This window comes from Strix uralensis, chromosome 2 (assembly GCF_047716275.1).
Source record: "Strix uralensis isolate ZFMK-TIS-50842 chromosome 2, bStrUra1, whole genome shotgun sequence".
NCBI lineage: Eukaryota > Metazoa > Chordata > Aves > Strigiformes > Strigidae > Strix > Strix uralensis.
The window spans coordinates 38,380,731-38,406,587 of record NC_133973.1 but is presented as its reverse complement, the minus strand read 5'-3'; the positions used below and the strand labels follow the sequence as shown (position 1 = coordinate 38,406,587).

At 44.3% G+C, this 25,857-nt stretch overlaps 2 protein-coding genes across 7 annotated transcripts in view; one reads left to right on the top strand and one right to left on the bottom strand.

Moving 5' to 3' along the window:
* The window catches only part of RSPH1 (radial spoke head component 1), a 74,225-nt gene that overhangs the window by 776 nt on the left and 47,592 nt on the right, over window positions 1–25,857 (top strand). The gene's annotated exons all lie outside the window — the stretch shown is intronic.
* LOC141939181 (high affinity cGMP-specific 3',5'-cyclic phosphodiesterase 9A) overlaps window positions 1–25,857 on the bottom strand; it is a 105,747-nt gene that overhangs the window by 49,994 nt on the left and 29,896 nt on the right. The window contains exons 16-23 of one of the 5 annotated variants that reach the window (XR_012627497.1): window positions 25,253–25,301; window positions 24,362–24,435; window positions 22,809–22,887; window positions 22,171–22,268; window positions 19,788–19,840; window positions 19,032–19,201; window positions 12,444–12,509; window positions 11,502–11,558 (exon numbers count right to left, since the gene is read on the bottom strand). Coding sequence is in view for 4 of the 5 variants with exons in the window: in XM_074858406.1 (XP_074714507.1) it covers window positions 12,479–12,509; window positions 19,788–19,840; window positions 22,171–22,268; window positions 22,809–22,887; window positions 24,362–24,435; window positions 25,253–25,301 (384 nt within the window). In the remaining variant the exon portion in view is untranslated. Of the gene's footprint in view, window positions 1–349; window positions 1,064–11,430; window positions 11,559–12,443; window positions 12,510–16,455; window positions 19,202–19,787; window positions 19,841–22,170; window positions 22,269–22,808; window positions 22,888–24,361; window positions 24,436–25,252; window positions 25,302–25,857 lie in introns of those variants that run through there. The other 4 variants (XM_074858406.1, XM_074858407.1, XM_074858405.1 and 1 more) reach the window with 4 other exon arrangements.

The window sequence follows — 25,857 nt, the reverse complement described above, 5'->3', positions numbered from 1 at the left end:
GGGTGAAAACCTCTCCACAGGCAAAACTTTGTAAACACATCGCGACGCTACTCCGGGAGAGGAAGCCTGCGCGGCTGCTAAACCAAGGATCCCCACACCGGTAGCAAGAGCTGGCAGCGCCCAGCCCTCCCCTGCTGCCAGCCTCCCCTTCCCCTTTAAATAAACATCCGTGTACAAAGCAGAAGCTGCTCAAGATCCCCCCCCCCCTTCCCCTTAAAAAGAGATTTGAAGCCCCACGGAATGCAAACATGAGTCTAACTCGCGTTCCAGAAATAGGTCGTGCAGCAAACGCAGCCTGCAGCCGCTGCTGCGTCCGGAGACACTACTTTGTGAAAAACGGCAAAAGTACCTTTTGAATTCTTCCATCAATATCCAAATAAATACACTTGGACCGGTAAGTTGAGGAGGCAGATCCCATCTTGCTACAGTTGGGCTTTCACTGGACTTTTTTTCCAGTGTCAAGCAGAGCAGAAAATAAGGTTTATCCTGCCAAGCCGAGCCACCGCTGCCTGACAGTTTGGTGTCCCCGCTCTTCTGTATCCCACTGTACTCTCATTCTGGGAAGGTCCCTCCTCTAACGTGCATGCATTTTGCTGTGCCTCTGTCTCTCTCTGCCACCTCCTTTTAGTTTCACTTCCCTCCAAATCCAGCTGCCTCGGACAGGGAAAGACACAGGCTCCAGCTGCTGTCTGCAAGTGCCCTCTCGATTCCCATAGCAACAACCCCTCTTGGCTTTCGGGTTGAGAGCTGCTGGGCATCCGCATTGTAGTTCTGACCCTGGGGCTGACCAGCTCCCGTTACACACAAGACCAAGTGGCACTTATCCCCTGGGGGGGCTGGGGACAGGGGAAAAACCTCTTTCGTTGGGGTGGTGAGAGATGTCATTTGCTTTTATGCTGAAATAGGACTGTAATTAGTAATTAGTACTGACCCTTCTGGTGAGCTGTCCGCACCCTGCAAGCGGTGTGACAGGCTCCCAGCTGTGCCCTGTGATGGAAGTGTCCTTTCAAACACCTGCCACAGCCAGGGCTCAGACTGTCCCAGCCCAAACTCAGCAGCTTAATTTCCACATCCCTCCTGTTATCATTACAAGGACAGAAAGAAAAAGCAGCAGCTTTTTTTTTTTCCCCTGTAAGCTCCAGAAGCATGAAGAAAGCATAAGCCCATGCTCTTGCCCAACATCATCCTTGCCACCCCCAGAGCAAAGGCATTTGTTATTTAAGGGAATGTGAAGTATCCTGGCAAAACTGTCTCCCATGGGAAGGCACAGCCGAAAACCAGGAGGGAGCAAAGCATCCGACAGCCGATTCTCTGAGCGGGTGCCAAATGCCATCTGCTGTGTGTCTGTGCTGTGCTGCAGTGCCTGTGCCTGTGGGGAGCTGAAGCAGCGGCGGGTGACGCTCGGTCACAGAGGGGAAAGAGCTTTGGAGGCAGTGGCTCCTCCACCCTCGCAGAGGAGAGAAGCTGGCTGAGGGGCTGCAAGCACGCACAGCGGCTGGAAACAGCTCGGCCTGTGAGTGGTAGGTCCGTGTTGTCTGAGGCTTCTGATGGAGGAGCTGCAAAAACATTTCCCAGCCTCTTTTGTGCTGCAGTCTGGGAGAGTTGGGCTTGTGGCAGTAGGGTTGGTGCTGCCTTCCCTGTGCACCCCCAGGCCCTCGCTGCAATTTGAGTGAGATACAACTGACCTGCAGAGGAGACCAATGTGACCCTGCGGGCTACAGCATGATCTGCAGCCTCGGCTGTCCTCTGCAACATGCAGGCAGGGCTCGTTCGCTGTGTGAAGGGGATTCCTAAGAGCTGGCAGGGCTGAGCGGGTCCCCAAGCCAGTCCCAGGCTGGTCTTTTGGACCAGAGCCAGTGGTACTGCTAATGCCCCCAGAGCCAGCAGCAAGGGGACACTTTGGGGAGGTGCAAGCCTTTGCTTCACATCCTTCCTCTGCCAGCTTGGAGCAGACACTTAAAGTCTTCCAGAAGAAAGTCCTTGCCACTGTAGGGCTCTCCCATGGACTATCCTGTAAGCTATCCCCTAGGCTATCCCCCAGGCTATGTTACAGTCTATCCCGTAAGCTGGCCTGGAGGCTACCCCATAGGCTATCCTCTAGGCTATTTTGCAGTCTATCCCACAGGCTATCCAGTAAGATATCCTGGAGCCTAATCCCCTAGGCTATCATGTAGGCTATCCCCATGGCTATTCTGAGGTAGGTGCAGCCTCTCCCACTGCAGCAGCCCTTCCACATCAACCCCACTGCTTCTGTATGTCAGTCAGGACTTCTCTGACTGATCATTTCATACCCTGCTCCGCTAAGCATTGCCTTTACCCCACTTTACCATGGTTCACTCCCGAGTGATTTGATTGACCTTGACAAGCAGCAGGTACCTGAGGAAGATGGCCATGATGACAAAAACGCAGCCATTTGGAAAGAGTCAGCAAGAGCACTCACACTGGGAGATGCACATGGGGCGATTGGTCTTGTAGAGGAGGAGGCTGAGACCTCCTCCCATGATGACTGGCTGCAAGAGTGGTCGGACAAGGTCACTGGTGCACTGCAGGATTTGATTGGACATCACTGAGAATCTCACAGTGGTGAGCATCCACCTTTTGATTTCTATTTAAGAAAGAAACCAGCTTCTCCAGCCAGCAAAAAGTCAGGCTCCAAAATCCAGGTGATGATCCTGTTCCTGCCTCTCCATCCTCCTTGTCATATCTAGTGTCTCTGTGTATTCAAATTGTGTTTTTTAAGCTCCATCACACATCCCACCCCCTTCCTTAATTACATTAATACTTGTTGGAAAAACTGCTTTGCTGTAAAATTGCTGATTACTGAAGTTTTCAAGAACTTTTCATGTAGAAGTGAATCTACAAAAGCTGAGTTCTCAGAAATTATAAAAGCCTGATGCAACCTAAGGCACAGCTGAGGCCCATGCCTGAAAGGCGACAAAAGATGGTATTCATCAAAGAGGATGTGCAGCTCCATGAGATCGCTGCCTTCCTTTAGCTGGTTTAACCCTCACGAATCTCCTTATTTCATTATATGCTGTGCAACATGGGGCAGAAATGACTGGGAAGAATTATCCTATCTTATCGAACCCTTCAACAGTTCATCAGCTGGGCCAAATCCTGGCAATACAGTGCCAGACAATGTTTCTCCATTGTTTGCCTTAAAGGAGCATTTTGGCCAGCTAAGGGCACCACTAAGCTATTATCCCCCAGAATGCAGGCGGCACGTCAAGCGTTGCACAGCTCTGCTTTGCCTTCTCTGCTAAGTTGTTTACCGAGGCCAACACACACCACTTTGTACACACAACCCTGAAAAGTAGATGTGGCTTTCAGAGGGCTGTGGGGCTTGAGCCTTTGGCCTGATGATCTGGCGATGCCCCAGCCAGATGTCACTTACCCTGGCGGGTGCTCCCAAGGAGTAAAAAAGGCACCTCTGTCTCCCAGTTCCAGGGTCTGCTCCACCTATGAGGTTCAGAGCCAGCTTTATTAAGGGTTTCCAAGGTGTAACTGTAGGATATTCAGATTACACACGATTTGCACTTGGACTCGCTGCTGTCAAGGCACAAACATCCACACTGTCTCTCCATGGGTTGAGACCCCCCCCGCGGCAAACCCTGCTTAAAGGGCAAGTGTAAAGCTTTAGGGATGAAGAGGGCTGCCCCAGCCACTCTCCATGCAGGGCTGGCATGGGGTGGCATGGCACCCATCCCCATCCACTCTGTTCCCCCCGCCCATAGCTGCAAATATGCAGAAGGGACCGAGGCAGTGAGCCATCGAGGAGAAGGCAGGGACAGCACCGCCACTGCCTCCGCTCACCTTTCCCATGGACTGCCAGCCTGTGCGGCCCCTCTGAGGAGCTGCCCCTGTCAGACACGTCTTGAGGAGGCAACATCCTTTTGAAAGTCTTCCAAAATCTGTCCTGTCCCTGAAACATCCCCATCGATCAGTCACCTATTTACAGCCATAGGACAGGGTTCCCAGGGTTTGCTTCATCAGTCCTGAAGTCGCTGTGCTCACACGGTGGCACCCACTGCAGACCATGACCCCCAGCCTCTTCAAAACCTAGTTTTCCTGCAGCACTCGAGAAACCAAGTGCCCCTTGCAACCTGCTGTGAGCAGCTGCACATCCAAACTGGGGGAGTGCAGGGTGGTAATCTTCAAAGGGATTTACATGGGGAAAAAACCCAGATAAGTTAAACCTTTCAGTGAAAGATCTCCCATTCACTTTTCCTCAGAGAAACGCATTTCCATGAGTCATCGCTGAACCCTGTTTCCTCCTCTCTGCTGCACTTCAGCTCTCCTTGTCCTCTGTGATGGAGCAAGACCTCTCAGGGCCCTGCCTGTCATGCCTGCTCCTGCCCTGCACCTTCCTGGGTGGACTCAGCACCAAATAGCTCACCCCACCTGAAGGGCAGGGAGAGTCTGCGGTCAAGGCTGGGTAGAAAAAACCTTGGGTTTTGTGCAAAGCTCAGAAAGTACCTTGGTGCCTATAGAGGGGGCTGATTAGGGTCTAAGGTTGTATTTGGAAATGCTTCCTGGACCATTGGAAATGGGAAGTTGCAGCCTGGCCTGAGAAGGTGATGGGCAGCTGGAGCATGACTCAAGCCAAGTATTTTAAGGACAGCGTCATACTTTGAACAAAGTCTGACTGGAAGAAAAAAGCAGAGAATAATAATTTTTAAAAATCAACTTTTGTTCTTACCTACTCCCTATCTAAGCCTCTCAGCTGCTTCCTCTACCCACTAATCCCTTGTCTTGCAGGTCCCCCCCTTCCCCTGTAGGTCTCTTGCACATGTCAGTCTGTCTCCACATTCCCACAGGGCCTTGGTTTACTGATTCACCTCTCCCCGCCATTTCTCTCAAACCTACTAAAACGTCTGATTGCCTTTAGAGCTGGGAAGGTTTCCCCTTCACTCCCCCAGCTTCTCTTCCCCTCCCTACTTCACTCAGTCTTCTCTCCCTCCTTTCACCGTCTTTGGTGTCTCACCACTCTTGCTTCTAGATTTTTCTCCCCCACAAACATCTGAGTTAGGGTCAGTCTATGCAGGAGTTAACTTTTCATGGCAGTTATGCTGTTAATAGCTAAACTGATGGTTATGCCAGTGTAAGCTCCTCCATCGTGCCTGTTGCAGAGCATGACTGACCTTTTCAGTCCAGCTCACTCTCCTTTCCAAAAGCCTATGGAAAACGTATGGCTTGCTGTATACAAAAGTTTTAGCTTGCTTCTTTGCACATTTCTTTTATGCGCTGCCAGGTTTCCGCAGGACAAGTCCTGGAAATGATCATATTTAATGCTAATTACAGAATGACTGATTATTAATACTGGGACCTTTACATAATTTGTCTATACGGGACCTGAAAGCCTGCATTTGGCCCTTCACCATGCAGCAGCACAGCTCCCCACCTCAGTCTTGGCTCCGGCCCCATTTCTGTGTCTGTTGCTCACCCTAGCCCCAGCCCCAATCCACACTGTGCAGCTGTAATTGCCCACATCCCAGTTTCCATGACAAACCCCCAGGAACGTGGGCTGGAAGGGATCTCCTGATGTGGCTGGTCCAAGGCACCAGGGTGCAGATATAGAGGCCTGTAGGCTGGAAATGTAGTATTACTCACTTGGGAACCAGCCTTGCTCTTTAATCCAACAATGCTGGCCACCTTGGTGATAATACTGCCTTTATTCTGTTTACAACTGTTGCTAAAATTCTGGTACCAGTAGTTCTTGTTTGTGTTTCAACACATAGGCTCAAATCTTGGGAAAGTAAAAATAGCAAACCCTGTTAACTCACACATACTTGTCCACGTGTGCAGTACTGGCTTGGAGAAGAGCAGTCTTAAGCCACAGGCGGTCCTTCCACTTTATGAAAGCATGTGTCCATTACAGCATCTGGCATTTCTTGGCTTTCCTCTTTTGTCTACTGAGGAAAAAAACTACTTTCTCCAGCTCTACTTTAGCATTTTTTTTAGTAATCTGCTTTCTAAAGCACTTGCAATACCTGGCAGCTCCCCAAGTTGATTTCCTGAAGGTCTCCCAGTGGTGCAAACCCATTGCCTTTCCCTGCTCCCTGCTGGGTGTGGAGGAAGCTCAGCCTCCACAAGCGTTTCTTTTCATTGCAGCACTAGCATCAGGTCCTTGGCTCAGGCCCTACGACGCAGTGGCACAGAAAACCCTTCGTCCTGATTTTGCTAAGAGCACTTTACATCACCTCCCCAGGTGACCCCTTCTCTCTGCCAGGACCAAGCAGGACCTCAGGCATCGCCATACCCCGTGCCACGGTGCCATGTGCTGCCAGGTCTCTACAGAGAGACTTGGCCGCACCCTCTTCTGTTGCAGCAATCCTGCAACCTCTCTGCTTGATTTTCAGGCTCCTTTCCATCTCTGCTTTCCATTTTCCACCTCTGCTTTCCATTTTCCACCTCTTCCCTCCGTTTCTCACTCCTCTCCCATCTCCATAATCCAGCTATCTGTTCTTAGGCCTTCACTTAAAGTACTGACATGGAGCCAAGAGTACCCAAGTGCCTTATGATCTTGCCCAAGGCACTGCTGTATGCAACATGAAGCATACAATACATACATACATGCACGGACCCTAACTAGCTGCTAACAACACACACTGCCAGTGTGCCGGATCCCTGATATAGATCTTCTGGGAAAGCCCAGCTATAAAAGTTTTGTTTTCATAAGGTTATGGAAGAAATTAGCAGACCCAACTGGAACTTTCGAGAGCTGATGAGAAAAAAATAAATGAAATTAACTGTGTCTGGAGTAACCCGCTAGATCATTCATAGCGATGATAGCCAAGAAGTGGAAAAGTCAATTGCCTCTACTGGACAAGGTTGGCTCATGCTCTTGGCAGGAAAGCCCAAGCGGGGGCTGCAGCCCATACTCCCAAACGGGAGGGAAGCGATATATGGCTCAACTTGAAGAAAACTGCCTGGCATTTTATGTGGTGCAGGAAAGTGAAGTTACTTCAGATGCCTGTTTTGGGACACTGCCATCTGAGCAGCTCAGAGCTGTTCAGTGACTCACTGTAAATCAGCTCTTTCCATCGTTCTGACAAGCAGACCTCAGACACCCTAAAGTCTTGGAAACCTGAAGATTAATGAAGGGTTGCCAATACCGGTGCCAGCCTGGAGTAACATATTCCACACATTCATGAGATGTGGGGCACCTGGGGATGGGGACATTCATGCACTTTGTTGTCTGGGCTCAAGACCTGACATGGACAGAGCAGGAGGCAATCATTGCTGCATCCGTGACTCATCCCTGGGTGCCTCCTTGTCTGCACACTGTTGCTCACCCCCTCCTTATAACACTGACCCACCATCACATCAGCTGGAATGGCTACGAAATGTTTCACTACCTGGGAGTTGTTTTGAGCAAGTTAGGTGCATTGGCAAAGTTCAGACCCTGGGTGGGAGACTCTACCTCAACTGCATCACACCTGCGTCCGATAAAAATCAGAGCTAGCCATGTGAATTCCTGGGGGGTCAGCATAAAAGGACTTTGCATAGTTCTTTGCAATACATAAAAAATTAGACCTTCTATTTTAACATCATTTTTAAAAATACAGACCTCCATAGATAGCTAGATAATATCTCAAATATATAACATTTTTCTATAACACGTATTTTCTCATATTTGTTCTGCTTGCACAGATCATTCAGTCCTGTTTCCATTAATGGGCAGAAGCACATTTTCTCAATAAAGAGATTAGTCTCATCTTTTAGGGTGGGAGGCCAGAACAGAGCCACAGGTACTGTGTGAAAAGGATGACAAAAGCCTTAGGAAGCACTGAAAGTGCCTGATCCGCTCCACCAGAATACTGAAGGCTGCATGAAAAGCAGAAACTTTTAACTATTCTTGCAGTTTCCAAAATTATGTTGAGTTCAATAACTCTTGTCCCTGGAAGCGTTACCTAGACAATCACCCATCACACGTCTCCGTTAATATTGTCACCATTTCTAAAAAATCACAGGTCACGACCAAAGACACTCAAAAGACTGCATGAGAAATCATTAGCGTCTGCTTTCAAATAACACATTTGTACTTTTTTTTTTTTTTTTAACTTGTCTCCTACCTTCTGAACCTGACTGTTCATCCAGGTCACGTACATGAGCTTTGCTCTACAACTTTGAAAGCCAGAAACTTTCACCAAGGAACAAAACTGAACTGAGATTTTCATTCAATAATAACACTTCATTTCCTGAGGAAAACAGTAAACATTATAAATTAATGGTATGGTCAGGAGAAAAGGCAGTGCTGAAGATGAAATGGAAGTAGCTCATGGGGGGAGGGAGTGACTCCCACAAAAACTGAATTATTTTTATTTTTGGTAAATATTTTTCACTACCCTTTCTCCATCTTCCACTGGATTTTGCCCTGCACAGCCCGTTTTCACCATGGTGCTGGGTCTCAGCCCATACCTCCCCTCCCCTCCTGCATCCTCCCTTTCTTAGAAGTGGCCCCAGGCAAACCTGAGACCAGTAACATTGGCTTTGAGATGTGAACATTCAAGTCCAAGATATTGCAAGAGGCAAAGAAAACAAGCTCAGGCCAGTGCTTCCCTTCCTAGCTCCTGCACAGGGAAAGACACAACCCCACCATGTTGGTGCTAGCTCTACAGCATGTATTTAGCCTCAAAATTGAGGAGAGCAGCTCAGGGACCATCAGCAGGGACAGCCCTCGCAGCCATCCCCGCGGGCTTTTGGCATGACAGCTTTTAGTGGGAAGCTTCTTCCAGAGGGGCTTTCCTCTCCTGTCACGCTCCAACACAGCTGAAGCCATGTCTCCTTCTTGGTTTTCCATCCTCCTCTTTCACCTTTCTTCCTTCTTTTTCCTTCTTTGAATGGATTTCACTGGATTCACCTGGATTTTTTTTTAAAAAATCCTTATCCTCCCACCTTCAGCTGTTTCCACACAACCTGGACGCTGAGTGTGAAGGTTTTCTCCTCCTTGGATCTCTCCCTCCGCCCAAGTGTTTGATGAAAATGCACTGTTGACTCTTAGCCACTGTCTAACAACTTCCTGTAGGCAGCAAACAAATTTTTGGACAGGAAACTGAGAAGATCAAGAACATATAAAGTAAACACACAGAAATAAAATAAAAACCCAGCAGCTCTCCACTAAAAAGGGCACAGCGTTGTGCCCAGCTCTCCTCTCCAATCCCACACCTTTTCCCTGCACTTTTACTCTTTTCTTTGTTGTTTCTTTTGCTGCTCTTCCATCATCACCTCCTCTGACCAGTGCTCTGCTCCCCACTACCTGCCCCGTGGTCTTCACCTGCCATGGCTGGCCCATTTCATCCGAGGGGCGCAGTCTTCCCCATTTGCCATCCGGCATTCCTGCCAGCAGTGCAACCAGATCCACGTCATCCCTCTGCCCAGGAAAACGGTGCCCACGGGCAACTGAAAATCGACAGAGCCAGAATCACTTGCTGACAAAGCAGGATTCCTGCAGAGATGCCGAGCCCTGATTGCTTTGGAGCGTATGAGTGCTTAACCTTCACGCTCACTGGGGAGAAGGCCAAAAGGCAACAAATCACTTTGTTTCTCTTAATAAAATGGTGCTTTTGGTCTATTTGTCTTCTACACATCCCTCTCCCCTCCTCCAACCCAATCACACCATGTTCTCTGAATGAGTGACGAAGACCAGAGTTTTATTTGAAGAACCTGAATCTGTTGCTGAAGAGCTGCTGTTCAGAGGCGTGCCTGGTTCGTGTGCACGTCTATGTGCACATACATGTCTGTGTGAGTCTCTAAGTATAGCATGCATTACGAACATGCTCCCCCAACCACACACATACCCCGACACGCGTGGTGGCTACCATGAATTAAATATTGCTAGCATGCTATAGCATCATATTGCAATACGCAAAACATCACCAGTACTAGTTGTTTCTGCACTGCTGAATATTATTTGTAGGAATTTCCATGGAGTCCTCCACAAGGATATCCAAACCTCCTACAAGATTAAGACATTCTACCACTACCTGAGAGCAGCCGCATGCTCTTCTCACGCCTTTGGAGTCCCATTTCTCCCAGTGCTGCTGCTCCCTGGGTGCATCTGCTCCATGTTTCTTTTGACACGGTTGTTTGAGAGCCTGCCAGCTTCAACAACTGGCTCTGCTTCATATTCTAAAGGTGAGGAGGTTTAAGCTCAGCAGAGCCCTCCTGAGACACGAAATCCATCACCACGGATCACTTTGTGAAAGCATCCTGCCCTTGGCCCAGCCTCTGCCAGCCAGCACATCCCCCCAGTGAGCACTAGCTGCCACAGACAGCCCAGATACCTGTATGGGCAGAGCCCGGCAAAGGCTGCACGCTCCAAAATGATACAGGATTTGATTCTGGGTGAATCAAACTGTAATTCACAAAGTAATTGCTTGGACAAACTTGCTTGAAAATAGACTCATGCCACAGAATATTAAACTTGCTGGAAAGTCACACAGCACCCAAGTGCTTATTAGATCCACTTTTTGGCCTAAAAAATAAGACTAGCAAGACAGTTTATCACAGGGTGGTTTGTTGTTATTCTCAGCAGAACCCATTGTTGTGGACAATTTCAACTGTGCTTGAAAAACAGAGACAGTAAAAACAACGTGGAAGGTAGTTCCTGATGTTTACAGGGAGGCATAAGGTGAATGTACGGGAGCTGCTAATCATCCATTTTGACTGCTTTTATGGGTCTGGGAAGGCTGAGAAATAACATTTCTTTTCTGATGACACACACAGAACTGACATTTAGATGCTCCTTCAATGGATGCATTATTTTATTAGAGGATTTCAAGCAGGCAAATACAGGAGCTTTGTTTTCTCTGTTACTGTATAACTTACATCATATGTAACCTTTTTACCAAGAGGTCTCATTCGAAATGATAGTGAAAATTGTTCTGAGAACTAGATATGTTAGTTCTACTTCAGATGCTCAGGGGATTCCACGCATTCAACATTTCAAGGTACTTTGCTGGAGAGTGATTTCATCCTTCTCAAAAAATTACTTGCCAAAATCTGGGGTAAGTTTAGCATCTCGTGATTTGCCTGACAACAAAGCGTATGAGAATTTAGTCTGTCTAATGCAGCTCTAATACAGGTATCAGTCCTAAAACGCACATTCTCAGGCTTCTCTGCCTGCACCCCAGATTTGTCAGTAAGTCCAGTTCTACCTTTCTGGACTGGTGACCCCTATGTTGAGAACTGCCACTGTAAAAATCAGAGCAAGGAAACCAGAAGGTTTCTCTCTATTTCCCCCCACTTTTAGCAACTGCACCATTTTGCAAGCAGAGACGCAGACCAGCTGTGGTAGTGGATTCCCCTCAGTGCCAAGCAAGCAAAGAAACTTTCTTACTTCCAAACCCCTGACACAGCCAAGAGGAAAGTGAAGAGCTGGTGCCAAGCTGAACACACGCACACTTGGGTGGGGTGATGGTCACCCCAGCGTGGCTGACCCTGCATGCCATTTCAGATCCTTTGTCTATTTGGGAGAGAGAATATGCTTTGATACATTTTTGTGACCTCTTCTGTTCTTCATTAACATGCTTTCTTCCTTTCATGTAACTGGAAAGCTGCAGCCAGAGGAAAAGGGGGAGGAAGTTTTATAAAGACTTCTAACAGGGATGACTAAATCAAATCCCGTTACACCTATTGGTATAAAACCAAACCTGCGGATTCTGCCACAGAACAATGCAACGTTCAGCTGTTTCTTGCCAGATGATCAGAGCGATTTAAGAATAGATTCAGAACCTGCTGTACTTATTAAGCTGAAGTCACACGTGGCCTGTGGTGAAATTGGGTGACTCAGACTCAAATATAATACTCTGTCCTCTGCAGCAGAAATAACATCACTGTGTTTAGCAGAAGATTCAGAAGAAACCTACTCCTTCCAGAAGTTTTGCCTGGACATCACTTGGCTACAATTGGCTGCTTATACCAATTACCCTTTGTATCATGAAAAAGAGAAGGCGAGAACCCAGAAGTTAATTATCATTTTGTCACTTCTCTTTTGAGCTAGACTACCTGTACTTATTGGGCAGTGAAATCCAGCCCTTTTGGCTTGATCCCAATTTGTGCTGCAACTCGTGTGTGTGTTTGTGTATATAAACACACACAGAGATATATACAGGCACGTCTGTATCCCTCAATTTAGCATATGAACTCAGGCTGCTGCTTCGAGTTCTGGTCTCAACGCAAGAAGCTGCTGCTAGTTTCTGAATAACCTAAGAAATTCAGGCCACCTGTTAAGGATTTAGGTACTAGATAAACTAAAAAGGACTTCAGTGACCAAGATGGCAAGGACTTAAATTCTGGATTCTCCAACGGCTTCCTCCTGAGCCACACAAGTGAAAGGGGAATTGGTTCCTAGGCATAAAGGCTGGAAGGGATTACACCTTCACTGCAGTCTGAGTACAACTGCTAAAGTACTCACAGTTGGGAAAGGTTAAGCAACTTACCTCACCCCACTCTGTCACAGTTCTTCCATGTAATATCATCTTGCCAAGGTTTTGCCTTCTGTGAATCTTTATGTGAAACAAAGAAAAAAAAAATTACTCAGTCATAGACAGCAGGCCACAAAAAGCCAATTTTCTAACAAATACAAAATCTGCATCCTGTGATATTGGGAGAAACCTTACAAGCTCAGGGCCAGGTTTATGCAAGAAAGTGACCTCTAGGGGTGAGGAAAAATGAGAAGCAAGTTTTAGTTCAAATTTTTCTGTTGTACTTTTAAAAAACACACTATAAATGTCATTAGAGCAGGAGAAAAGATTAGCATGATGGCAAATAAATGCAAATATCAGAGTAATTGAGGTTCTAAGATGTTTATTTTTGAAGCACCACCTCTAGCCCTGAGCCCAGATTCAAGTAACTGCAGTAACCTAAAGATGATGGAAGTAATTCAAAGTGGGCTCCACACGGACAGGCCTGCACCTTGCCTAGAAAGGACATCCAGAATTTCAGCCCCACTCAGGTTTCCTATTAGCTGCTCATCCAACCTGCTATCACACAAGCAAAGGAGCACTCTGATGCCAAAAAATGAAAAATCAACTGAACACTACTGGATGCAAGTCCCGTGACAGCTCCACAGGGACCCGCAGAAGCCCTTGGTTGCTGGAGCGCTGAGACAAGACATCATCCCAACCCTCACAGGTGTTTTTTTACAAGCACAGCAACCAACTGACTCTTGGAGAGAAAAAAATAAAAGTTACAGCTGTGGGCACAAAAATGCCAAACTTCAAATGAACCCATGGGCAGTTGAAAAGGTTGCTCAGGCCAAAGCATCTAGGTATCTTACAGGTTACATATGCCCAAGTACTACGTGGGAAGTGATCGAGCAGCTGACCAGCTCCACGTCCAGCCATGGCAGCCCTCTCGTCCCTTGGGGCTCCCACGAGGCCGAGCCTGGTGCTCGACAGAGGCAGAGGGGGAGAGCAGCCCACTTGTTCCCACCTGCAAACACTGCTCAGCACACAGTACCTCTGGGGTGAGGTGGCTCTTCCCCTCCCTTTTTATTTAATCCCAACACCAGATTTTCACCTCTCTTCGTAGTTTTCCAGTCAACTCAGTCTTATTGCGCTTTGCCTTCTTTGCATTTTTACCATTACCCCATCCCACATTCCCATTTCTATGGCACCCCAATTACACCCTGCATTTCAATTATGCGTCATCACTTGATGTCCTCTTTCTTTTCATTCCCAAAACTGAACCATCTTTCTGACTTTGCATTTCTCTTTTTTTAACCTGTAGCTGATTTTTCATACACAAAGGCCCTTGCTCTTTTGTAGATGAAATCTCTTCAAGCTCTTGAATGCAGCCTTCTGCTGGTTTATGCTAACAGGTACTTTACTTTCCTTTCCCCCCCTTTTTTTTTTTTAAGTCTCACTGGGATGCAGATATACCTTCTCTGGAGAGTTATTTAACAGCCACAAGCAAGGCTATTCTATGGATGTGTGTACATACCCTTATTGTGCGTACAAACCCATAGATCAACTCTCAACCAGAAAGACAGTCCCTTACAATGTAAAGTTGCAGTATAAAACATTAATAAAAAGAATTCTTAATTGTCTTCCATTTCTGAATGGCTGGAAAAGCCTCGAGTGAAGACTGTAATCAATCACCAGGAAAGAAATGTTTCTGCAATCCCACCTAAGTTTGACACATTACCTGGTGCATCAGCATTTTAACAGCATTCCAATGTTTATACTTAGGTATGTAAGTATATGTTTATACTTACGTACATAGGAAGTCAGTTTAGTGTCCTCCTCTGCCTGAACCAAATAACTGGACCAAAGGGAGTATTGTGGAAATGTGGCTAAGTATTTGTCAGCTGCTTTTACAAGGGAAGGAGGGAGAGAAACCCTATCCCCAGTATCATCATGAGGTGAACAAGACATCCTTAAAATCCTCTAGGTAAGTACATCAAAAGAGACTTTCAACACATTTTTGACAGCTAATCTTCTGATGCAGGAGATGAGCAGGTTCCCTGAAATATATCTAAAGAAAGTTTGGCTCTTGTATTCATAGCTTACAGAGCTGTGAAAGTTTCACTGCAGCAGAAGGGTAACTGGTATACTTCACCAAGAGAGAAATACAGAAGAAAAAAAATAAACCCCAAGCATCAGCTGGTGATGTTAATTAATTCTCTCCTTATTCCAAACTGGAAACTAACCAAAAGAAGAGAGACAAAGAAGGGAACAACCAACATTTCATAGCAATCGAGTTTAATAAACTCTGAGGCAGCAAGACATGTAACACAACGTTAAGGTCACTGGACATGAGGCTGAAGCGCACCAGCAGTTAAATCCTCTCCTCCCTCCTCCCCAGCTTTAAGGATAACAGTCAGATTTTTAACTCAGCATGGCAGAAAAATGTAGTTCAAGGTTACCAAAGCCCCAGAGGACGCAGATGCAAACCTTCCAGTCAACTCTCTACAGCCCCTCCACAGGCATGGCAGGCTGTGAGAGGAGGGCAGGAAGAAGAGCCCGTACCATTGTGTGGCTAGTTTAGCAGAGAGCAAAGCAAAACCAAAACAGACTTGCTGTAAGGTGAAGGTGACGTAGGTCAGCAATCAGAACATTGTATCAGATAACCGCTGAGGTTAGGAGAAATCGTGAAATAATGTAATCTAACCTCCTATATAATATGTAGGCCATAAAATTTCATTTATACTGGAGAACACCACTGTTACAGAATCTGGGCCTCATCATCTGATGGGATTGTAACAGTCTTCCTCAAATTAATTCCATATGAAGACCAGTAGCCTCCAACAGCCCTAAATATCCTCTGATTTCATTTATACCATCTTACACCTACCTAATTTTGAGCAGCACTTCTCAACGTCACACATCAGTCACAGAAGAAACCTACCCGCAGCAGCCAAACAGATTCCCAAGCGTAAACATGAGGTCAGCCAAAATCTGAGGCAGCGTGGCACTGGCACAAACACACATGGTGGACTTCCATTGTTATTCTAAGGATATTATGCCAGAAACACATGCAATAACCACCCAAAATGGACGGCAGAATCCCTTCTGGAATTTCCTAACTGGCAAGACATATGGGAGTAGGTGCATCTTAGTGCATGGAGTAGGTTAGCAGTTCAACTTACAGGCAAAAGAAGTCTCAAAGCAACCTGTGAAAATGACACCACCTTCCCTGCTACCTATTCATCTTTTTCCCACCCTATTAACCCTTCCTACGTGCAATGGAGACAAACCTCCACAACAGTGCGTCTGGCAACAGCCAGGGCGCTCATGAGGTGCTGCTGGAGGCTCCAGCTCCAAATCAGGCATAACAGCAACTTGGATCCAAGCCTCCTGTCTTTTATAAGACACCCCAGCTATTATTTGCCTATTTCTGGGAGGCACTTTGGGCACATTTTGATCACAAATTCTGTCCAAGACCCTCAGACGCTTTCTTCTACCAAGAAATTGTTTTCCTTTCCACGGAGTTTTTCTCAGCGCATCTGTTGTTTGGACACTGTGTCTCTGGTAGAGGCACACAAACCCCAAACATCATAACAGAATCAAGACAATAAATGTTTGAGATTATTAGGGCTAGAGAGAAACGATGAAGCTTTTCAATTTCAATTCCATATAAATTGAAGAGGAAGCAAAGCAGGCAACAAAAAAAGTCACCTTAAAACTATGCTGTAGGACTCAGCCCCTGACTCTGATGAGTGTCCTCCTTCCCTAGTAGACCAAAAAAGTAAGCAGAATATACCCACCTGATGCAGCTGATTGGAAATACTGATGGTGAACAACTCACAATCCCACAAAATGAAAACAACTGACATGCTCAAGTTGAGAAGGGCACTTTTTTCAAAACAAAAGGTTCCGATTTGTTCTAATGAACCATTTTCATTACCCTCACAAGAGATAGGAGCACTGCTCCAGCAGGGATGTCTATCTTTCCAACCAATAAATGGAGCATTTCTTCATGGAGATATAAAAGTTTAAGTAATCAGCATTTCTCTTTTAAAGTAGAATCTATTTTTATTCAACACAGGACAGTAAATGGATAAATTTCACAATAACCAGCATTAAAAAACAACACACAAACCCTGCAGTCATATTTAAATTTGGCTCTACCTACTGGTCACTCGCATTTGTACACACAAAATTTTGCATCAGTCTTGCTCATTTCCAGATTAATGGATATTGACACCGGATACTAACAAAACACAGTTTATTCACAACTTGGGGGTCCTTTAAGGCTGTTAAGAAAGAAAAGCAAATATTTTCTTTTTGTCCTACAAATTTGTAGCTGCGAGGAACTGAAATGCTGTACATTAGCAAGGAAGGAGATGTTGGCACAGTAAGAGTCCTAACTCCCACCTACAATTGATAGAAGGAAGGATTCAGCCCAACACCTCCAACACTGTCATCCCATATCCGAGTCACTGCAGTGCAAAAGCTATTCAAATAAATAAATAAATAACAGCAGCAGCCCCAACAAGTAAAACACGTAAAACCCAAAATACCGTTACATATCTTTATAACGTGTAACTGTTAAATACAACTGAAAGCATTTTAACCTAAGACTTCAGCCCACAGGGAAAATCTGAGTGCAGTAGAGTGTAAATTGCTTCGATAAACCAGTATGTAGATCTGCATACCTTTTTTGGGGGGATTGGCATCTTCAGCTAAAGAAGTCCTCCATCCTTCCCTCCTCACACAGCCACTGAAGTTGTGCCAACACAGCTGGTTTGGGGTTGCAATGTTATTTTTTCCCCCTGAGAGGCTAGATCAGTCCTGGGCCTGGCTAGCAGTCCCCCAGAGTGGGCCTGGCCGAGTGAGGGGCAGTGTGCCATACCACCGGGATGGAAGTCCTTTCAAGTAACATTGCTGCAGAATTCTGTCGCATTTAACTAGAGCCTAAAGCCCATACACAGCACAGATTTATGAATTCACATGTTGAGTATCACCACTGGTCTCAACAGGTTTACTCAAAATGTGTGAAGTTAACCATTCAATCTAGGTAACTGCAGGGTCAGGGCCTATGTAGAGCATTCACTTGCAAGGACGTGGTACCTTCCTTAAGTCTCTGTGGGATTGAAGCCTTCCCTGTATCTCTGTTCAGCAAAACAGTTAAAAAAGAACACATTCTTATACTGTTCCAAGTCAAGCATAAAGCACGTGCTGAATCAAACTCGTGAAATAACTAATCTAAGACTGAACAATTACAAAACAGCCCTGGAAATTAAGTGTTGTGTCAGCACCTGGAACACAACACCAACAGCTGATGACATTTCTCCATGTTTTGCAGGACTATTTTAGAGCGTGCTGTTTTGTTAACCAAGTGTAAAGACTACTGCATTGTTTCACAAAACTTAGAGCATAGTTCAGAACAAGACACATGCCTAGAGCTTTAATAAATACAGTTAAGAATAATACAGTTTAAATTATCTAGCCTTTGTAATCTAAGTATAAACACCTCATACAAAAAAATTCCTTTTTACTTTGTACATCTTTAAAAAAAATCACAGAAACATCTGTTTTACAAAGGAGAAAGCTGTACAAAGAAATTATATGAAGACATTAAACCGTCTATTTGCTGGGTAACACTAGTTACAGAAATTTCTCTTACAACCTACCACCTAGGCCATTTTTCTTTTCTAATATTTTGGTTCCAAATCTAAAATTCAGAGCCACTTGAAATTAGCCACTTCAAAGAGATTTCTGGTTATTAAGGTCTCGATCAGACAACGACTTCCACGTGCACACACCAGCACCAAAATCAGGGAGTACCCAACAGAGATCGCTGTGGCAGCAGGCACTAAAGCAGCTCATCTGTTCAATCCTGTAGTGCTAAAGTATGAAAGCTCACAGTTCTCTGCCACTGCAAAGGAACAACCTCTCATTTCAACCCAGGTTAGTGGAGCAGCACAATTACGTGACGTTTGCACAACCAGTTTATAATGCCCTGAAAATCAGAGCCCCCCACTGGAAATCCTGACTCAACCTACTTTTTGTTGCTTAGGGACTCCTTTTGAGTCCCTAACTGAGGACTAACATCCATCCGGAGAGTCTGTGAAAACTGCTAACTGCAGTACACTGCAACAGTGAATTTCATTTCATGACCTACCAAAAGGCTGGATGTTGTTGTTGGGATTAGAAGTAGTACTGTAGATAAAACCTAGTAACGTGGTGAGGTTATTATTGTCTGAGCAGCTTCAAAATACTAATAGCAGTGCATCTTAATAACCAGCTGGTATTATCCTCTATGAGGTGATGCCCTCCATGTGTGCAAGATGACGTAAGGGATACATACTTTGCTCAGACACTGGGACATTTCACTGCTAGACTGTTATGATTTCAACCTCCTTCTGCTCTGGCTTTGACTTGTTTTTGAAAAGTACACAGTTCGGCATTTTAATTAAAAACATCCTATCAAAAGAAATAAAAAGGCACTTGGCATTTCTCTTTGGCTCAGTTGAGGCACACTGCTAAAACCTTCCCACAGTTCCTGTCTCTTCATGTGATGAATAGTTGCCATCCTGAGGTACTTATTCATGTGCAAAAATAAGAGCTTCAGGGATTTACCAGTTGCATTTCTCACATTGCTTCCAGTAAACGTGCAAAGTTCTTCATCAAACAGAATCTATTAAATATAGAATAATGCATTCCATGCAGTTTGTTTTCCAGGGAAGAGCTTTGATCACTGACGCAGTCCTTATTCCAAATCTGGTCTCGTAGCTCAGTGTTCCTTAAACCTGAGAAAGGACAGCAACCAGGCAGGAAAAGTTGAGGTGTGAGCCATAACAGTCACTAACTTCAAAGTGCAGGATCCATCCCTTGCCATGCATTTTTTCTATTCTCTGTCCATTTTATTTCTCCAAAATTACAACCAAGGGGCTCAATTTAGATTTTGCATATGCAAGTGTAACCCCACTGATTCAGTGGATTTTTTTTTTTCCTGCATTCAAAACACCGTAATTCAGAGCCACCTTTTCCTTTAAGAAGACCTTCAGGAGAAAGTTACATTTGAAACTATTAATAAACACAGAGCAAGCAACCAAGTAGCTTCTTATTCCCCACCTGCATGCTCCATGATGAAACCCAGGAAGATTACAGGTTTTGGCGGGGGGTGGGAAATCAAACTGTAGCCAAGAGACTGTGACAGACATGTGTTTTCAGCTACTTTTCAAAATAAGACATGGACATACAGAAACCATACACAGAAATGGACATACAGAAACCTTAACACGTTCAGTCCACATCTAGGTATTACAGGGCAAAGTCTCAATAACATGTTTTTTAAACGGTTATTAAAGAGCAACAGCTATGCATAACACTTACAGGGTATGATCTGCATTACACCGAAGTTCCTTCTGAATAAGACGCAGTAAGAACTGTAAAAACAGTCACAGTAGCTGTGTTAGTATCTATACAGATGGACAGATAAACTAAGTTTCAGGATAAGATGTTCACTGCTATTCGAGGAGTTCCTCATTTGAAACATTACCCTGTTGAATTCAGTTGAACTCAGTTTAAAAAAGTAAAAATTGAAAGATTTACAGATGCTCACTCAATGTTTGGAAGAGGAGTTTTCACAATGAATAGGTAAGAGGAAAATAATTTCCTTTTTGCAACCAAGACATTAATTTCTTTGTACAAACCAGAATGGCTTTCTGGTTACTTTACCAGCAGACGTGTAAAAAAGCCAGCAGAGGGAACCCAAGACTTCAAGAAAATATGGCAAATAGAAATTTTGGAGCATAAAAGTATTTTAGCTGCTATTCTGAAAAACAGCTGTGTGTGTGAAAAAGCTTTAACCACACAATTAGTCAAGATGAGTAAAGTCAGTCATGTTTACTTGGCTGTGCGGGATCAGGACTTTCAAGCACACTTTAAAAGGTGTACTAAGATGCACCCATACAGGTGATTTTACAAATAAGATTTGATGATTCCCATGTACATTAAAGACAGAATTAGAACTGCCAGGGTTCCCAATGTTACAGGTTTCTTTATCATCAGAGTCTCACTGTATAAATGGAAGTTTCTTCAATATTATAAGTACTGGTGTTTTAAGAAGTTAAACCTAACATTTTAGAGGTATGAGACTGGCCAAGAATGACAGAACTGAATATCATGTAAGAGGCTAAAGGCCCTCCAGATATCTTTGAAGAAATAACATTTGAACACGGGCATCTATACGCTGTACTGCAAAGAACAGGAAAAGCAGAACAAAGAGTTACAAAAACCAGGGTTTATTACAACAGTACAGAGTTAATCCTCCCAAAACCAGAGCTTTACAAAAGCATTTTAACTGATGCTGCAAAGAAATGTGGGGTTTTTTTCATTTGGTTTTAATAAATAACTATAAAAGAAAAAAAGCAGAGCTTTAAGTCTACTTGGGAAAACTATGACAATCTCCCAAACCTCACTCTGCAGCATGGAATACCTAATACTGAAAACAGATCAGGATTTATAGAGCTGCTGACTACCAGTCTGCAACATACTTCAACTATTAACTTACCTAATCAATTTACTTAATTCCCAGAGATTTCACATCTTAAATGTGGAAAAACTGACTTTAAAATTTTAGGTTTAACTTGAATTTAGGAAAAAAGCCTCAACAGTAACCCAAAGCAAGACTTTCTGCTCTTCTTGCATCAAGGAAGAGTCGTCTGACACACTCAGCATTAGCTCCTCTGCAGGAGCACAGAGCTCAGTGCAATACAGTGCAGGCACAGGGCTCTGGGCACAGCCAGTACAGAGGAAGGAGTATTTCTGAAGGGTTTCACAGTCACCCTGCCCTTTCATGAGCACTTCCACCCAGGACTTCAAAAGGAGAGGATAAGCAGATGACACTTCAGGACATCTCTGAGGTAGTCATAGTAGTATTCTGCTCTGCTAGAGAACAAAGCTGGTACAGATGCCTACCAGGAATATCTGTGGTAAATGTCACATAACCTACAGGCTAACCTACAGGTGGGTGCAACACAACTGACTTCAAAGGTGCAGCAAGACTCGCCTTGCCTCATCTTGTGTCTTCTTTGGTCTTTAAAAGCAAAACAGAGCAAGTCAGAAGTGAAAAAAACCACCACCTTTTCAGATCTTCCTACCAATCATACAGGATCTCAGACAGGAATGAGAAGGAGAATGAAATGTGCTTTGTACCAGGGCACCACACGTGTGTGGCACTCCTTTTCCCTAAACATCTGCTCCTGGTTGCTGTCAAAAGTTAGGATGGCAGTTTTTCGTCTAACCTAGTACAGCAGTTTTAGTCCATCTGGAGAATGTGATGTATTAACTTTCAACAGCTTCATTATCGCGGCGATTTTGGTGATACAGCAATGTAGCAGAACATTTGTTACTGCTTCACTAAACTGGTTTTAAAGAAAACAGAAGTAATTCTTCAGTGAGTGGAATCTGAGGCATCTTCTAGGTCTACATATGAAGGTTTACTTACAATTATGCCTGCTGCAATCTGCTCAGCCAGTAATTAACAGATGTGTATTTACTCAGGAATTGAAGTGCATCAGAACTAATCTGCACTCCTGATTAAAATTAAATGAGAATTTCAAAATGAGCAAGTTTGCTGTTTAATTGCAAATTTCCTACACGACTGAAGTTTCTTATAAGATGGAGTATTGAAATTGCAGAAGGAAAATTTGCATTTTAAGACAGTTCAGCACAAAAGAAATACACAGAAACTAAATAGTATTTTTAGACTTACTAGCAAGGCACATGCATCTGCCACCATGAGCATGTAAAACACGTTGTTCCAACCAGATGGGGAAATAAGACCAGCTAAGAGAGGCCCCAAAGCCGCACCTAAAATATAATATTGATATTGTCAGAATGATGCAATGTAAGATTTACTATGCCAAAGGAGTTATCCTGAGTTAGAATATCAACTTCTCCACCTAGTTAAATCAGTATTACCTTATGTATTAAAAGGTCCCAGAAAGCGCAAAACCATACTGGTACAGTGCAAGTCAATGAGAAACCTAACACAGGGGAAGCTGGAAGACTAGACATTTCAGAAATGCCTGCCTTTGGCTCAACAAAACGCCCATCCACTATTAAGCTGAATCCTACTCAATTTCCCCTTACACATACCAGCGTGGAGGGCGTCAACACAATGTCATCTGCTTTTGCTGTCTGTGCCCAGCATCAGCCTACCACCCTCTTCCTTCCTCCCTCAGGTGTGGGACCCACTAGAGAGGTTTAAAGCTAAGTTTGCTCTACTTCCCATTCTCAAAGCTGTACTGAGTCCCTGCAAAATGCGAACTGGATGGAGCCTAGTTTCTCAAAGATCCTTTGTTTTAACCTACCACAGCTAAGGCAGGCTACCTTACATCTCTGGCTTACCTACAGATCCTGTTCCATCGATGATTGCTGTCACTGTGGACAAGGCTCTTGCATTCCCTTTCAGGCTTTTATGGGTACCCTAAAGTGACAAAGACTGCTTAGAACCATCCTGAGCTGAACTCTGAGAAAGTCCTTACAATATCATCTAGCTCACACCCATCCACATTAGATGTACGTTGTGAAGATGCCTTAAATATCCTAGCTCAGACCCTTTTATCACTACTTAAAGAAGCCTTCTACCCCATCAACCTATTGCCTACAGTGTTCTCCTTTATTAAATCATTGTATTTTAACCACAGGAGCCAAGAAGCTTTCTGTTCTGTACATTATGGATTCAAGCAACAAGGACTGTACTTCAGCTTTGCATTATGCTGCAAAGCTGTTACCATGGCCATCTTTTCCCCTGCTAATAGAGCAAAGCTCTGTGGAACAAAAGAAAAAAAAAAAGATCACTGCTGTGACAGCAATACTAAAGCACCAGAATAATTATGGATATATACTGAAATGTTAATTCTTGAGTCAAAAGAAGCTGTTCAGTCCCAATTCTAGAAGCCAGGTCTTCAGAACAAAACAACTGATAAAGGGAGTGACTTAGTAGAAAGAGAGAAACTGAATAGTTCAGAGAACTGTTTTTAAGATACAGACAGTCCTTTATCTCCAGTACACCGAGGAGAATCCAGTCAGGTAATCAGCAATTTACATTTGCTTGTGTCAGATGTTTGATTGTTGACATCTGAGGAACTGGTTGGCAGTTTCAATCCTCTTCCCAAGGGCCAGGTGGGGATCTTGTGATGTCAGGCCCCACTTCCTAGCTAGCAGCCCCTTCAACAAGGCTAAGGATAAAATGGGCAATGCATGGTGGTCACCTTTGTCTTGCCAAGACCTCCAGGCCAAGAATAGGGCTCCAAAGGACGTTTGGAGATTTCCATTCTGCTCTTTTTCCTATATTTAGAGCATTTGTTGTTAGGGGACTTTTGCTTCTTGCTTGGTGCCCTAAGGAACCACTCTGAAATCTTTGAAATCAACCTTCTTTGAAAGCAACCTTCCAAAGCCTACCTAAAAGGTCAATGTTTTCACATGGCATTTATGACTTGACTGACCTGATCCAGCTGAAAGTGCTGGCAACCAGAGTAACTGCAGAAAAAAGGGCACAGGGTAGCATGGACAAAAGTAAAGGTATGTGCCAGGTGTAACTTTCCACACTGACGGGAATTAAGTCTCCAGCTCATCTCACTAAAGACGCAAAGCATAAAAAGAAGAGAAGGCACCTGTACAGAGAGACCTGGCTTTGCATTCAACCTTCACATTCACTTTGGGCTGTCATCTACAAGATTTGGTCTGTTTTATTAGCAGGCAAGAGTAATTTAGAAGTGTTGCACAAGCACGACACTCATTCATACTAATACATGAACTCTAAAACAATCTCAATGGCTGAGTTCAGCACTGCCTATCCAGCTCCTTGTCCCTTTGCTTTAGGACAATGCAGCCCCTTCACTGACAACCCTACACAAATCAAAAGGCTACGGTGGAAGCAGAGGGGAAGCCAAACTCACCAAGTCGGCAGAGACAGCAGTGGTGATCAGCGCATAAGGGCCATTCACCAGGGCACCACTGATAAGCAGCATCACTGTTGCAAGTTGACAAAAATGGAAAATGTGAGTTGCCTGAAAGACTGTTAACCATAACAACAGGAGACACCATAGCCTATGCTTCTCAAATGGTTTAATTCCCTCCTTGGGTCCCCCGATCCCATTACAAAATTAGGAAAGGAGGAAAAGCAACATACATTCCTATCACCCTTCAGTGGTTACTCCACAATGTGAATTCACAAATATAACAGGAGATGGGACTGAGCCAAAAGGCACTTCCCAGGGCCTTCATTGATCCTGGTAGGTCAGAGAAAGGGGAAAATCTGACCAAACTGACCCTAAGAGCAGGAGATGCTCACAGGATCCACCCATAAGCTCTTTCTCTGCTGATACAGCACCAAGGACCAGAGGGTCCTACAACTTAACAAGGTTATTAGGTAGGTGAGACACTACTGTCAGCACTTGTGTTTCAACTTCTCTTTTGAGGTAACCAGTAGAAAGCCGCAAATGAATTCAGCCTATACAAGCAAAGTCAATGTTGCTGTCAAAAGTACTACAAGTATTCTTTAAAGACCTCTGACATCTGGCACAGGGAATATAATAAAGCCTGTGCTGACACAAAAGCTCCAGAAAGAAGACTAATGATATTAACTAAATCACTTTTTTTCATGCCACCCTTGACTGATTTCCTAGCTTCCTCTTCCTTACCCTGTAAAAATCCTGCAAGACAAAGACTAGGGAATTTGATTCCGTACTTAAAATAAAAATTTTTAAAAATTTGAAAAAGGAAAGAGAGTCAAATGAGCATAAATGAAAAGTTCACAGAAAGCCAGGGAGTAACTTAAAGATACTCACCTACAGTAGCCTCAAGGCCCATTTTACTGACTGCAGAGAACATGTACAACTGTAAAGACGAAAAAACAAACATGCTGAATACCAACATACGGACTAATCCTAGATTCCCCATTTTCCCCATATTAACTATGAAATATTTTAGATGGTATTTTGTGAAAGCTAGTTCTAGGTTTTACTAAACCGTTTTAGACCACAGCAGAACGATTGTTAGGGGGTATGCTCCTATTCCCCAGTATGTTCTTTCAGAAGAAAGGGCTGTATTATGAGACCACTCAACTTTAAACTCTCAAATTGCCGGCTTCAACACAGGACAGAATACTGTTCACAAAAGAATAAAAAAAAAAATGCATCTCGTATGTCCAACTGACAGTTTTTCAACAGTTATAGCACAGAAATTTTAGCCTTTTAGCAGCTAAAATTCTGGCTAAGAACTGAACATCAAATTTTACAAGAGTGATAAACTTCCCGTATAATCCTATAACAAGCAATACATTAGAGTTATTTGCTTGTTTAGTAAAGGCAGCCTCATGCTCACGTGCGCAACTTCTCATGCCAGCTTTAACCTGGCCTCAACTCTTTATGTCCAAGTTGGAAGATGCTGTCTG